Consider the following 15,265-nt stretch of genomic DNA (forward strand, 5'->3'; position numbering starts at 1 on the left):
ATAACGTGGGCACTGACCTTCAGCCCAGCATAAAGGAGACATGTTGGGCTGTGGGCTATGAACTGGGGCTAAATGAGTTGAAGCTCATCTTTACCTTGTTCCACCCCACCTAATCAACCCTTACCCTTCTCCCAACAAGCAATGTCAGAACTCCTGCTTGTCTTCTCATGTCCTGCGCTCATTTTGTTTTATGCCTTTGCTTATGATGAGAATGTGAAGATCCATTTCTCATCTTTCTTCCACCTGAGTCAGTATTTTCTTCCAGACCCTGTGTGAAGACTTCTCTGATTCCCCTTCCTTTCCCCCAGCACTCACTGACTTTTCTTACTTTTCAGCAGCAGATACATATTGATAAAGGCAGAAACTATTGAACAGCAATTGAGGTGCCCTGTTGGCACCTGAACACAGGCATGGCATGACTAGCAAAGGGGTCAGAAGTTGCTGTCACAAACAAATCACTGGAGCCTTCTCACTGCCTTGCAGACTCTCTCTGGCATTCCCCTGTTAACATTAGAATCCAATACCCCTATCAACTGCTGAACTTCTGATCTACTTTCTTCTAATCTCATCTAATGACATGTCTTCTGGGTTGATCCCCCACCATTTCTGACATTCTTACTCATAAATCAGTAGTTTTGTTGCATCCCCTGGGCAGTTGCTTCCTTTGGTCTGTGCCCCTCAGTGCCTGATCATCCACTTGGCAAGGATAAGTTCTGTCTACCTGGGGTGCTGGCTGAGGATTAGAGGCAGACTGGACCTAGTGTTTTACTCTAAGTATCCAGGAGTAGAAAGACCCAGATAGTGAGGACCAGCTAAGTCATTAGAAAGGGCTTAATATTAAAATCAACATCATCAGGTCTAAGGGTCATGTGCAGACATAACAATAGGAGGCAGAGCGAAAGGGACTGGTGGGCAGTAAAATAAGAGGCAAGGCAAATGGGTCACACAAGATTATAAGCTCTGTAAGCAACAGGAGCCCTGTCTGTATTGTTCATCACTGTATCCGAGCCCCTCAAAAGTCCCTGACATTGTAGGCACTCCATACTTATGAGTTTCATGAATAAGTGTCTTGGATGATTGCCACACTGGGTTGGCATCTCTTAGGCTACACAGCTCTTAGCCGAGTCACAGCCAGTGAATTGAAAGGCACAAGGCTCTCTCCTCAAGGCTATGGAAGCTCCTGAATTGTGTCTGCACAGCCCCACCCTGGATTCATCAAGTGTCTCTGATTGTTCCACATGGACTTGTCTCATCTCGCCACTTAGCTTGTCAGCCTGTCTTCCTTGAACTGCACTGAGAATGCGGTTGGGACTCAGCAAACACTAATTGGTTCAGGTTGAACTGAGCTGGGCTTCCCTGGATAACTCTTGCAGTTTGTTATGAGTTATTAAGTTCTCCTCCCCTCGTTAAAGAATATTGCTTTCATGACCTTCAACATTTGTTTAAAAAATATCCTTTCATCGAGGAAAAAATAAGAATTGGATGCTTGCAGCCAGACGTGTAGCTTCGTAATGACGACTGGATTATAAAGCTCATTACATCTTAGAATTTGGAATGAAACCACAGCCTTTGAAGTTGGTTTCCATGACATGCTTCATCTCGCTTCCTTTCTTCAAAGAACATGCAAAGGTGAATCCTACCAGCTTCTGAGGCAGGAAGTCATCGTGTGATTTCGCAATTACCCTCCAGTTTGTCAAGACAAAATTTGGATTTTTCAATAGTAATTCAGTGATTATTCCAAAAAGATAAGTTTATTTAGACATAATCTGCCACTGGTTTAACATGAGTTTTATTGACATAAAAAAATCAAACAAAATTATTCCACACATAAACTATTGCTGCCATCTTGACAGAAATCCAGATTTGATTTTGAAAAGTAAGAGATACCTACTGTAATTACACCTAAGCCTTGATCTGAAACAAGGCTTCTTGGCCTTGGCACTATTGACATTTTGAACCAAATGATTATTTGTTGTGAGGGCTGTTCTGGCTTGTGTTGCACAATGTTTAGCAGCATCCCAGGCCTCTATGCACTAGATGCCAGTAGCACCCTCCCACCCTCTTTGTGACAACCAAAAATGTCTCCAGGCACTGCCAAAGGTCCTCTGGAGTGGCAAAATTACTCTGGTTGACAACCACTTATCTAACACAATCCTCAGGTCCAGTGTGGTAGAACCTCATTTTACGGAGGTCTTTTGATTCTGCACAGACTTCCCAACTATATCGTCTTAGTGTGATAGTAGATCAGGTAGCATTTTCCCCCCTGCTTTTAAACAAATATGGTACTTGACTGTGCTTTCTTTCCTTCATTAATACTAAACCTATATTAAATTGTAGGCTTCTTAAGTGTAACAACTGCTTTCTTTTGCTTTGAATTTTGTCACAGAAGTATGAACTGTGTTTGTAAGCACTGATATAAGCACTTAGTGTATGTAGACTAACCCCATAAAAATTCAACTAGAAGAAATTCATGTCTGCTTTTAACCAGCAGAATATAAATGCTATGAGGACTTTTTTTTTTTTTTTTTCAGTTTTGTTCATTGCTGTATTCACAGCACCTACAAGAGTACCTGATAGGTAGGTGCTCAATAAATATTTGATGAATGAGTTATATCACTTTCTTTCTAAAATAAAGTGGAATGAGGTCCTTCCCCCGTTTCATAAAGGATAGCATTTGGAGTCCTTAAACTGGGGATCAAAGCTCTGTTTAGTTTGCATTTTCCAGTCTTCATCCCTGCTTTTTTAATACACAATACCACCTCTTTGATCCAAGCTTATCTACTGATGCTTTCTCAAATGCCCATAAACATCTTTGTCACTGCACAGCTGCTCACTTTGTTTTCTCTGTTTAGAATGTTCTTTCAAGCTCTCCACTGAGTCCAACATATACAATATATACTTGAAAGGTCGAGTTATTTCATGTCTCCCAGGTAACGTTTTCTGAGCCCATGAACTCATAAAGAACTTTCAAAGCCTAATACTTACGGGTTTGTACCTCCCCCTGGGCATTTTAATTCTGTAAAGTACACCACCTTTCATCTTACTATTTTGAATTATTGTTTTTATGTGTGTATACCTTCTCTTCCAAGTAGATGCAACCTTCCTGAAGGCAGAAATATATTTTTATCTTTTTTCTTTAGCATTAAATAGTCTATTAAATAACATCTACACAGTGAAGGGACCTTATTGTTATTAATTCTTTCATTCATTCAGTTAGTTATTCAACTAATAGTTTTTGACTGCCTACTCTGTGCTAGGAGGCAAAACAAATACGGTTCCTGTTCTCATGATACGTTTGGGCCAACTGGAGAAAAAGTGGTATCTAATGTAGTGAGAACTAAATTTAGTCATAAGACTGTGGTGTGAATGCAAAACACTGTCACTTACTAGGTATGTGATCATTTAAGCTCTCAGCATCTCAATGTCCCCATCTCGCAAGTGGGAACAATAATGCTTGCTCTGTCTACCACCCATAATAAAGAAGCTCAAACCACATTGCCTTTTATGTGCAGACACTTCTAAATGACACGGTATGGTGGCTTTAATTTGTTCAGAGATTCTTTGATACCTGGAGACTAATTCTCATCCCCTTGAGTATAAGATGGACCTAGTGACTTACTTCTAGTAGATAAAATAAAGCAGAAGTAATGACATGCAATTTTGGAGACAAAGCCATAAAAAGACAATATGGCTTTTGACTTAGTCACTCTGTTTCTTGAATTACTTGGTCCAGAGGAAGCCAACTGCCATATTGTATGCAGAGCTATAGAGAAGAACATGTGCTGAGGAACTGAGATCATCTATATGCTAGAGCTTAGAAGCAGATTCTTTAGCTCCAGTCAGACCTGCAGATGACTGAAGCCCCAGTCAACAGTGTGACTGCACCTCACGAAAGAACCCAGGTTAGCACCTTCCAGCTAGGCTGCTCCTGAAATTTCTGACCCCCAGCAACCATATGCGACAATACATGTTTTGTAAATTGCTAAAATTTGAGTTATTTTTAATGCAGCAATGGAAAACTAATACACAGGATACTAGAGAGATTTAAGGTTTTATTATTTTTGAATATGCTAATACTTGTTGAATGAAAAGTGCCATAATTAACTGTGGTTTATGATCGGTGGTGAGTTAAAAGTAGAAGAAAAAGAGGCTTCAAAAAAAGAAGAAAAGAAAAATTACAAAACATTAAGAACATGAGAAAATCAGATGGATGTGAAACTTTTGATGGGTGGTTTACAAGCTTCTCTGCCACTTGCTTCATTTTCTGAGAAGTATCAACCTATGACAGTGACTGCAGGCTAGATGCCAAAGGTTACCAGACAAAGGAATTGTTCATTCCTACTGACTGCTTTTGTTTTATTCCATTTTTAGTTCTCATTTTGAGCGAAAATTGATAGTTTTAATTAAATGAGAAATGAATCTTACTTCTACTTTACATAGAATATAAACTTTTTTGTATTAGAGAGTCACCACGGTTCTTTGTTAGACACAAAGGCCACGGACATGGGAATTTATGATGTGTTGCATCAATGACAACTTTTGAGAGTCACTGCCACTCCTTTGCCATAGTATTGCTGACCCAGGCTGACCTCCATTATTAATGATGCCTCAGATGGGAGGGCTGAATTCGTAGTCCTCACCAGTCAACTTTGTCACCATTAATTTGAACCAGAACAAATTTAAATTTAAAAGGATTTAACCTCCTTTGGCCTATCCTGATTTACAACCAATCTCTTAAACTCCCCACTGAGAACATTGTTTTGGAGAACGACTATCAATTTATTAACCTATTTAATAATAAATACACAATTTAAATTCCTCACTGAATATTTATTGACCTTAATTTTCCCAGAGCTTCAAGTAAAGGATTTTGGAAGTTATGTTAACCCTTTGAAGCCATGAGAATGACACTTTAATATGTTTAGGAGTTTCTTTACTAGATGATGAAAATGTTCTGAAATTGGCTGTGGTGATGGTTGTACAAGTCTGTGAACATACTAAAAACCATTAGATCATACATTTTAAATGGGCAAGTTAATGTGATGTGAATTATATCTCAATAAAGCTGTTAAAAAATAAAACTCAATTTCAGCCGAAAAAAAGTCATAGCTAAGAAACAGGCATGAACCATGCAAGTTTGCTAAAATTTTATCTGCTTGGTTAAATTATCTGCTTGGTTAAATTAATAGCTCAGTGTGAAAACATTCTTACTTGTAGGAGATACACTGCTGGCTGGAGAAGGTTGGGTGTCAAGGGTGGATTCTGTAACACTCGGTGGAGGGTCCGTTGTGGACATTTCAGAACCTGAAAGGATTGGAAAGATGTTTATAATGAACAAAATATTGCAATAGTATTGCCTTAGTTCCTAAATACACTTTCCTTTATTTATTCATCATGTAACAAATCAATATATTGGGGGCATATTATGGTCAAGGCAGTGGGATATAATGATGAATGACAAAGACATGGGATTGTCCTTAAAGGGCCGATGGCCTAGAAACTAGGCAGCCAAGCATTGTGTTAAGTACTATGACATGGAAGTATAGGTGGCCACAGGAACGCAATAAAGGTGCACCGATAAAGACTGGGAGGTCTGAGAGGGCTCCCTGGAAAAAGTTACACTTTACCAGGACCTGGTAAAACTATTATAGCATTTAATATTTTGAAGTGTTTGATAAGCAATCATGTAGTTTACAAAATCCATAAACTCACAAAAATTTTTATATCAGCAAGAGTAGAAACAATGATACAACTATCCAATTGGATGTAACATTAGTAAACTTGTGATGTTATTCTGCTTTCTAAAATGTCAACTTTTGTCATAATATTTTTGTTTGGCCTCAACTTTTTCGTGTGTGTGTGTGTGTGTGTGTGTGTGTGTGTGTGTGTTGAGGGGAGTTGAAATAGAGGCTAGAATGTGGTTTTACTTATGTTTTACATTTATGTCAATTCCTTAAATCTCCATTACTGTATTTAAAAATAGCCCTATTGGAAGGACAATTTACAAATGCCAGAAGGCTCTATTGACTTTAGGAGCGTGTGGGTTAAATGTGCTTAGATGATTTTGAAGTTAGAAGATTTTATGATTTTTGTAGATATAATGTTACTGCATACAGTGTTACACATCTGAAGAACTACATCAATTATCTGGATGTTTAATTAATAATTAAACTATTGGTTCTATTCTGTAATGTACTTTAAGGGACAAGTATATTTTACTTACGTTATGTCACTGGAGAGCACATAGCCCAGTGGGAGGAATTTGTTTTTCTAAGCTAGATGCATGTATGTTCTCTTCTCATTGTTAGTAGCATTGCTATTGCCATTGGCTGTTGGGGGCACTCATAGCTAGCTCTGACCTACTACTATATGAATGCTTTTGTGCAAATAATCTCTGAGGAGCTGGAGGACAGTTAAATGGGAAGTACATGACTAGGTTAACAAAATGACCATCCTTTTTCTTCATACATCCCAAATGAGTTTGAACTCTTCAGCATGACACACAAGTCTAATTATTGTTTGAGCTGTCATTACACTCCCAATTTCCTGATGTTGCCTATCATTTTTTCCATCTCTCTTAAATAATACCCTCTATCCAATAAGCAATATTTCAACCCAATTTCTGAAACACAGTATTCTCTCTGTGACTTCTGGGACTTCTTGGTCTTAATTTATGTGGTTTGCTGACATTTTCTTATCCCCAAACTTCCCTGAATGTACCTTCTCAAGCTGAGGAAGCCTGGGGATCTTTGTGGTGTGCTCACCCCTCAGGGTTTACCCTAGCAAATGCCTCATAACTCTGTGTCATCGTGTATGCCCCTCAAGGGAAGTCACTGTTTTGCTCCACACCATATTTATGGATTCTGGCAAATGGAAGTAGGTGAATCAATGCATGCAAATTTATTCTTAACACTGAAAGAAAGAAGACCAGCATTAAGTGTGTGTCTGACAGCTGGCGGATCATAAGCATTATCTTCCAAAGTGCTACCTTAATAAGACAGGGCATTGGCTTGGAAAATAAATGCCTAGACGTTTTTCTCTGTATATTGATTAAAATAGAGGTTGGCAAACTATGGCCTACAGTGAAATCATGTTTATAAAATTTTTATTGGAACACAGTTTTTCCCATTTTTTTTTTTTTACATATTGTCCATGGTTGCTTTTGTGTTAAAGTGACAGAGTTGAGTAATTGTGATAGAAATTAAAAAGTCTACAAAGCCTAAAATGTATTTACTATCTAGCCCTTTACAGAAGAAGGTTGCCAGTTCCTGGAACAGAAGATATTGATACGTTATGCTCAATTTCCACAATGGGAAACTTTTATTTTTCATTGATTGAATATTTCAGTTTTAGGATACTTTTCTGCCATATTTCATCACCAAGTGATTTTGTAAGCTGAGGTGTTCAGCCTCATAGTGCATTAATAATATGTTGTTGTAAGATGTGCATTTTAAGATGAACACTTTGTCCTGTGACAGAGGTGAAACATAGCATTCAACATAAAATATGGGGCCTAAAAATGTCTGTCTAGTTTTAGATTAGACTGTAAAGTGGAAACTCTGCCTTGGTAAAAACAAAACTCAGGGGGTATGAAAAGAGTGGTTAAAACCTCAAAAGGAGAAACAGTTTCCCAAAACCCAAATGCAGAATTTAGCAGAAACACCTCTGCCAGTTTCCAGATCATTGCATTTACCATAATGTCATAAGACAGTAAGCTGCTGCCTAAAGCCACTTCATCCATTCCTGGGTGTGTCCATTCGGTTCTGGCAGGGCTCTCAGAACCAACCTCATGGGCAGCAGTAGCCATGGGTGTGTCCCACAGGGCAACAGGCTTAATTCTGGGGTTTCCTCAGAGCTTGTATAAGCCCTTATCTTGTCCACCTAGAAGTAAGCCAAATCCGAGGGTTTGCTAGGTCCTTTCTTCTCAAAGTGTTGTTCATAGACAAGCAGAATAGGTTTCTTTTAGGATCTTGTTACAAATGCAGAATCTCAGGTCCCACCTAGACTTACTTAATCAGAATTTTTGTATTTTAGCAAGATCCCTGGGTGATTTGTATGCATATCGAAGTTCTCAACTGATACTCTCAGAAAGGATCAGTCACGGGTATGAGGTCAGCTGCACTGAGGGAAGTCATGAAACAGGAAGTATTTGTCTGACATCTTCCACACCAATATGCAGTGGTCCTCCTGTTCCACTATTAAGATATCTTTTTGTTACTCATCTTTCCACATGCTAAGATACACGTGCATACCTACACACACATACACCTACATGCCTGTCAATGCTTAACTCTCTTTCTATCCCAAAGGTCTTGATCTCAACAGCTACAGTCAGAAATCCACTTAATAAACAAATCCCTGTCAAGGGTGATGACAACCAAAATATTATCCACCCCAGGGGGTATTGTACTCAACTTTTGGATTAAAACAAGACAAAATATCTCCCACCCACTCCCCAAAACAAAACCCACGAAACCCAGCTCTTTAAATCTGCCAAAAATAGACTCAGCATTGCCATGATTTTAGACATTTTGACAGGCTAGCAGGGCAGGATTTTCTTTTTTTTTTTTGAGACAAGGCCTTGCACTGTTGCCCAGGCTGGAGTGTAGTGGCATGATCACGGCTCACTGGAGCTTCAGACTCCTGGGCTCATGCAATCCTTCCACCTCAGCCTCCCGAGTAACAGGGGTTAATGACATGCATCACCTTGCCTGGCTGATGTTTTGAATTTTTTAGTAGAGACAAAGTGTCACTATGTTGTCCAGGCTGATCTTGAAGTTCTGCGCTTAAGCAATCCTCCCGCTTCAGCCTCCCAAAGTTCTGGGATTACAGGCATGAGCCACTGTGCCTGGTCCATGTTTTCTTTGAAAGACTTTTTTTCTTAGTGGTAGTTACTGTGGATCGTGGGAATTCTGCAGGTCCTGGTGCACAGATAGCTGCCTGAAGAGTCACTGATCACCCTAACCCTAATCCCATGCCCTTTCTGAGTTTTCTAGAATAGGGATCACTGAGCACCAGAGCTTCTTGGGAGACCAGGCATAGGTGGAGAAGGAATCACCTCAAAGGGCTGTTACCTCGCAGTCTTCAACATTAATACCCTTTTCTGGAAACAAGAGGGAGCAAAGAGAGTAAAACTTCTTCCCTTTTCTCACTAAAACTTTTTCCTACTGTGTAATACTCTTAGCATTTCTCTAATGTAGCACTCAGGGATGGCAGATTTTTCTTCTGTGTCTTCATCTCAGTCTCTTGTCTACAATAATAGCTTGGTAAGGCAATGACTCTTGCACCACACATCAGAAGTTTACTGCGGAGTTCACAAAGCGTCCAGCAGTGCCATCACAGACAGAGAGCATGTGTGGAAGTAAGTGTTTAAGAGCTTGCAACAACAGGGAGACATAACACAGTGATGACATTGCTTTATAGAGCCTTGACTGCATCTTCTAAGTCAGTCACATAGCTAGATGCCAGAATGGGATGAGAATGTAAGCTTTAATTTTGAGAAATTGAACTCCTCAAGATTGATTTTCTTTCATATTTGATCACAAAGGATAAAGACTCATTTGGCAATTTAAAATTAACCACCTGTTCAGAGCCCCAAATTATGCTAGATCAAGGTCTGCCTTATACAATTGGAATTATGATATGTTTTCAGTATCAGAATCAGTGTTCTTCCTATTACCTAAAAAGGTATTCATTATTTTCGGATACTGAAATCAAGCACTGTTTTAGCATCAGAAAATATTAGTTTTACAGACACGGTTCTGCCTATAATGGGAAGAGGGTTCTCTTTAGGAATTTGAGCTTTTGGGGTCCGTTAGCTCACGTCCTTAGATTCTGCCAAAGCTACTGACAGATCTGTGTGAGAATCAGCTACCTGCACATTGTTCCAAGACTGCAGCCCTATTATGTCCAGCTTTCCAGGAAGGAGCTGACTTATTCCTGAGGGAATTAGGTGAAGCTGAGTAAGGCTATATATAAATATATCACGATTTCTGAATGATTAACTCAAAGTACACAGGTTGATGTGTTCATACATATACATATACATAGACATAGACATAGGCATAGACATAGACATAGACATAGACACAGACACACAGGCAGGGCTACGGGAGTGATGCCAATGCCCCAGCATCAGAATCACACCTGCTTCTGAGTAGTGGGGATAGATTTGTGTTGGGCATACACTCTTCATAACCAACCACTGCACTTGTGAAGGAACTGGACAGAACCCAAGATGGGGATTGGGCCCTTGGAACAAAGAAAAACTGTTTCCTTCTTAAATTATTCTGGGTTTTTATGAGTATGTTATAGATTATGATATCTCTGAAAATAGGATGTGGTTAAATAGATTAATGCTCCTATAGAGTTGTAATAATGATTTGCAAATATATTTACATTTTATAAGATTACTGTTAAATATGAATATTTGACAGTTGTCATTACTTCTATTTTTCTTCAGGCATATCTGTTGTCACTGTATTTATTGAGGTATTAGTTCATCTTTTATGTAGTAAAATCTTCATTATTTTGTCTGGTTCAGGGTAGTAAATACTCCGGTTAGTCAAATGATATAATAACTACAGTAATCCTATATAACAATTTTCAAGTCATAAAAGTCTTCTATTAGCTAAATACTGTGCTTGAACCAAGGGATACTACAAGTATTAAGATACAACCCCTATTTTTATGGTATTTTTATTGTACACATCTTATCCCTTCCTAAATATCAAAAGTATATATGTTGCACATAATGGAATGTTTCTAAGGATGCAGAAGGAATTTTAAGGTCTTTTAAATCTTTTTTGATCATCAGTATTAGTATTAATTTTCATTATGTGATGGATTAATAAAAATGCTAGCTAATTAAGAGTTAGATGAATTAAATTTGAACAAAAAATTTGCAGTATTCAGCAGAAATTCTTTGTGAAAACATGAATCAACTATTTTATTTTTATTTGAAGAATTCTTTTCACTGGAGTCCTACTTGTCAAAAATGTTTGATAATTTGAAATAGTTATGAGTTATATAGAAAGTTTTCTGATATTAAAACGTTATGGATGTGATAAGCATTTTACTTGTTCCCACTAAAGATATTCTGAATTTATGGCAGTCTTGTCAAATGCTTGTTGAGCTTATTAAATAGACAACTCACCTAAGAGAAAAGTGATCTTTTCTGATGAGATGTTCCACACTTTATTTCCTGGGACTGGAGACAGAGCCATACACCAAATGGTCAAGTTGTCTGATGGGGCTGGTTTATCACTATGTACCCTTGTTAAAACAGACTTCAGTTCCAGAAATCCATCTTTACCTTTTCTCTCTTCATTAGTAATATATATTCCTGCCAGACAGATAAGAACATGGTTAGTCACTAACATTTTATGTAAGAGCCATACAATAATGCCAAGGCATGGCATGATCCATTTATGGTAATGTAGAGTCTAAAGTGGTCAAATGGCAGCTTCTCTGCAGTGAGGGTCAATTTCAGCAGATCTGGAATTAAATTGAGCTGTTTGCTCAAGCTTCTACATGTCATCAATCCATGGTCAGGGTATAAAACATATTGATCAATAGTGTTGCTTTGTTTGTGACCATGTGTCCAAAATGTTTTGAGGCAGATTATCCCAGCTCACCAGCATTGTTTGTTGACAACTGTGAGACTGATAATTTACACCTAGTCTAGGTTAGACCTTGCGAGAGCTCTCCTGTGGAGTCTGGTTATGTTGCAGGAATATACCTAAGTGACCAGTAAAACATAAAGCAATCTTGGTTGGGACTCTGTTTTGGACTACCTACTTCTGAGCTCTTCTGTGTATGTATCAGTAGTCTCTGAGCTGAGAGAGAAAGTGTGTCTGGCTATGGCCCTTAGAGAGGGAGGACGAAGGAGCTCATATCTGACTTCTCTGAACTCCTGGCTGTAAGTGTAGGATAGGATATGCTGCATATTGTAATATTTTTGTTACGTCGTCTCCTCTTCTTGAAATAAGCTGTAGATTTGTAAGCATTGCATTTTGGGTCCCATGAGTCTTCTTTACAAACCAAACTCTGTTTTAAACTGTTATGTTAGTACAACCTCCAAATAGCATAATAGGCAGCAGAAAATTAATGTAAAACCAACTATCACTATATGTCAGAATTTTCTGGATTCTCACAGCTTTTTCACATTAAAGATTCTTAACACCAATTCTGATATAATTATTTACCAAAGTAATAGCTAAATGCAGTTGTGTGCCGATGCAATTCTGACCACAAAATCTAGCCTCTAGTGTGGTGAAATCTGGGTGCTTTGCCTGTGCAGGGCTTATTGAACAGGATAATATATTTATAATAACCTTTTTTTTTTTTTTTTTGAGACGGGATTTCCCTCTTGTTGCCCAGGCTGGAGTGCAATGGCACGATCTTGGTTCACCGCAACATTCGCTTCCTGCATTCAAGCGATTCTCCTGCCTCAGCCTCCCAAGTAGCAGGTATTACACGTGTCCACCATCACACCCAACTAATTTTTTGTATTTTTAGTAGAGACGGGGTTTCACCATGTTAGTCAGGCTGGTCTCAAACTCCTAACCTCAGGTGATCCACCTGCTTCGGCCTCCCAAAGTGCTGAGATAACAAGTGTGTGCCACCGTGCCTGGCCTATAATAACTTTTAACCTATATTTTTAGAATTGTATTCTGTCATTGTTGTGGGTGAATTGCTTTTTAAAAATAAACTAATAAAACCAATAACAATCTCAAAATGCATCAAGTGATCAATACACTCATTAACATAAGCTTTCAATTTTATCACTTAAAAATAATTCAGAAAGAGGCCAGGCATGGTGGCTCACGCCTGTAATCCCAGCACTTTGGGAGGCCGGAGGTGGGCGGATCACGAGGTCAGGAGATCAAGACCATCCTGGCTAGCATGGTGAAACCCCGTCTCTACTGAAAATACAAAAAATCAGCCGGGCGTGGTGGCGGGTGCCTGTAGTCCCAGCTACTCGGGAGGCTAAGGCAGGAGAATGGCATGAACCTGGGAGGCAGAGCTTGCAGTGAGCTGAGATTGCACCACTGCACTCCAGGCCTGGGCAACAGAGCAAGACTCTGTCTCAAAAATAAAATAAAATAAAATAAAATAAAATAAAATAAAAATAATTCAGAAAGAGTTGTGTGACTCAGTTGTTATTGAAGACAGATTGAACTTTGAGGAAAAATGACTCAGGAGAAAGGAGAATGGCTGTTGTTCAGGCAGGGACAGCTGAGATTATTCTGGTAGAGGCCGTCATGGTTACTACTTATAAAAACATGGCTTTGTGAATTATCACCTGAGCTTGTCTTGATGTGTGTTCCTCCTCCAGGAATTTTTAATCCTCCTGGGGAACATGTGCCTTGTCAAGGGGCCAACTCTTTTACATAGGCTTCCTCTAGTGCTTCACCAACACCTGCCTCAGATCCTCACATAAAAAGGTAGAAATTATTTATTGGCTGATGTAAAGCAGTGGTGCTAAGTTAATTGAACACATTGTATTGAAATAAGAAAGACATGGAAAAACAGGTAGCTATGTTATAAAGGCAGAAAACGTTTTAATAAATATATGTAGACTTAAACTTTTTGTCCTCATCTAAGATATTCTTTTTACTGATAGTTAAATAAAATGTTTGGATGTTGTTTGTCTGAATCAATTGTATTTCTTTTATTCTGGAAAATGTTACATTCCACTCCCTTGGAAGAGCCAGATGAAGCATCAGAAAATGACATTTGGTAGGCAGAATGATGTTTTTCTTGGAATAAGAATCATTCTTAAGTGCCAAGATCAACTTGGGCAATGACAATTTCTGATGTCCTTTGTTTTCTTTCTTTTTGTACAGAACTTATTTCCATTGTTTAATTTCCTTACCTTCTTTTTCATCATGAAGAAAACTTCCATCTATAAACCATATGATACTTGCTTTGGGGAATACATTCTTTAGTAAGCAGGTAAATATTCTCTGGGGTAAAGACAGAAAAAGGGTTATTTGCAAATTCCTAAGAAACTGGTACTCCTTACAACTTACTAACATTCATATAACATAAGTTGGTAAAAACGAGTTTCTCCACTTTTAGCTGAATAAATAGAAGGCAGTGTCTACTTTTAATATAGGTTGTGTTAGAACGTGCACTATAAATGGGTTATCTCCTATAGAGATGTTATAAACTACCGACTATACTCCTAGGTCAACTAAGGGTTAAAGATCTAGGACTATACTGATGTTCCAAGTCTGGATTCTGGGTTATGTTAAAGAGAACTCTTAACTCTGTGTAGGCAGAATAAAATAATACTAAATGGAAACCAAAGAATAGAAGGAAAAAGCAAACAGAGTCAAGAGAAGAATAGTCTGTTAGGTTTAAAGCTCAAGGGGATCTACACATTGTTTCTGTGTCCCAAGTAATGTACAACACCATTTGTAATAACCACAGAAATCAATTTATATAAATATCCTGCTTTTTACTTGTGAAGCGTTTTACTAATTTTTAAAAAAATTTTATTGGATTAATCTTGAGGATAGGTAGGGCATGCCTTATTTTTGCCATTTGACAGATGGAAAAATCAAGGCACCCAGTGGTTCAAGGAAGTGGAAAATAATTAATGGCACAATTAGAAATGATGTCTCGTTAATCTCAGTCCAACATATTTTTTAATAAAAACTGTATTGAAATAAAAACATGAAAGAAGTTGCTATGTTATGAAAGCAGAGAACTTAGATGCAGGGCTAGTTATGTTTTATTTTCAATGCTATGTTTGTTCTTTGGGGGATGATACTTTCTTTAACAGTCTGGTGAAAACATCCAGTGAGAATTATTGGATTCCCATTGTTTTATCTGAGACTCTTCAAAATTATAATTCCATTTATAATTACTTGTTTTCTCAAGAGATGTATATATTTTACATATGACGAGCCCGAGTTCTTAGTTCTCAGATATTTTCCACAGTTAATGAATATGCTAGTTAACATGTACAGAACAATTAAATGTATGTGATGATTGGGGTGTCAATCCACAGACTAGTTACTCCTAAGAAGTCTGGGCCTATAGAGCTGAGAAACCACACTCAAGAATGCTAAGTAACATTTTCCTGGTGAAATCCTACAGAAGTTTACCATTTCTCAGTACATTGCTACCGAAATCCCAAAGAAACAAGAGAATTTCAGAGGGGGTTGTCTAGTATATCCAAGATGCTGGGTGACACACACTGTAGCTCCCAATATTCCCATCCATTCAACACTTGCCTTTCCAGATAATGGGG

At 38.3% G+C, this 15,265-nt stretch overlaps 1 protein-coding gene across 2 annotated transcripts in view; it reads right to left on the reverse strand.

Moving 5' to 3' along the window:
* Positions 1-15,265, reverse strand: part of CD96 (CD96 molecule) — a 108,875-nt gene that overhangs the window by 46,280 nt on the left and 47,330 nt on the right. For both annotated transcript variants that reach the window (XR_001442807.3, XM_001102509.5), the window contains exons 6-8: positions 13,880-13,970; positions 11,156-11,344; positions 5,212-5,304 (exon numbers count right to left, since the gene is read on the reverse strand). Coding sequence is in view for 1 of the 2 variants with exons in the window: in XM_001102509.5 (XP_001102509.4) it covers positions 5,212-5,304; positions 11,156-11,344; positions 13,880-13,970 (373 nt within the window). In the remaining variant the exon portion in view is untranslated. The remainder of the gene's footprint in view (positions 1-5,211; positions 5,305-11,155; positions 11,345-13,879; positions 13,971-15,265) is intronic.

This window comes from Macaca mulatta, chromosome 2 (genome assembly GCF_049350105.2).
Source record: "Macaca mulatta isolate MMU2019108-1 chromosome 2, T2T-MMU8v2.0, whole genome shotgun sequence".
Lineage (NCBI taxonomy): Eukaryota > Metazoa > Chordata > Mammalia > Primates > Cercopithecidae > Macaca > Macaca mulatta.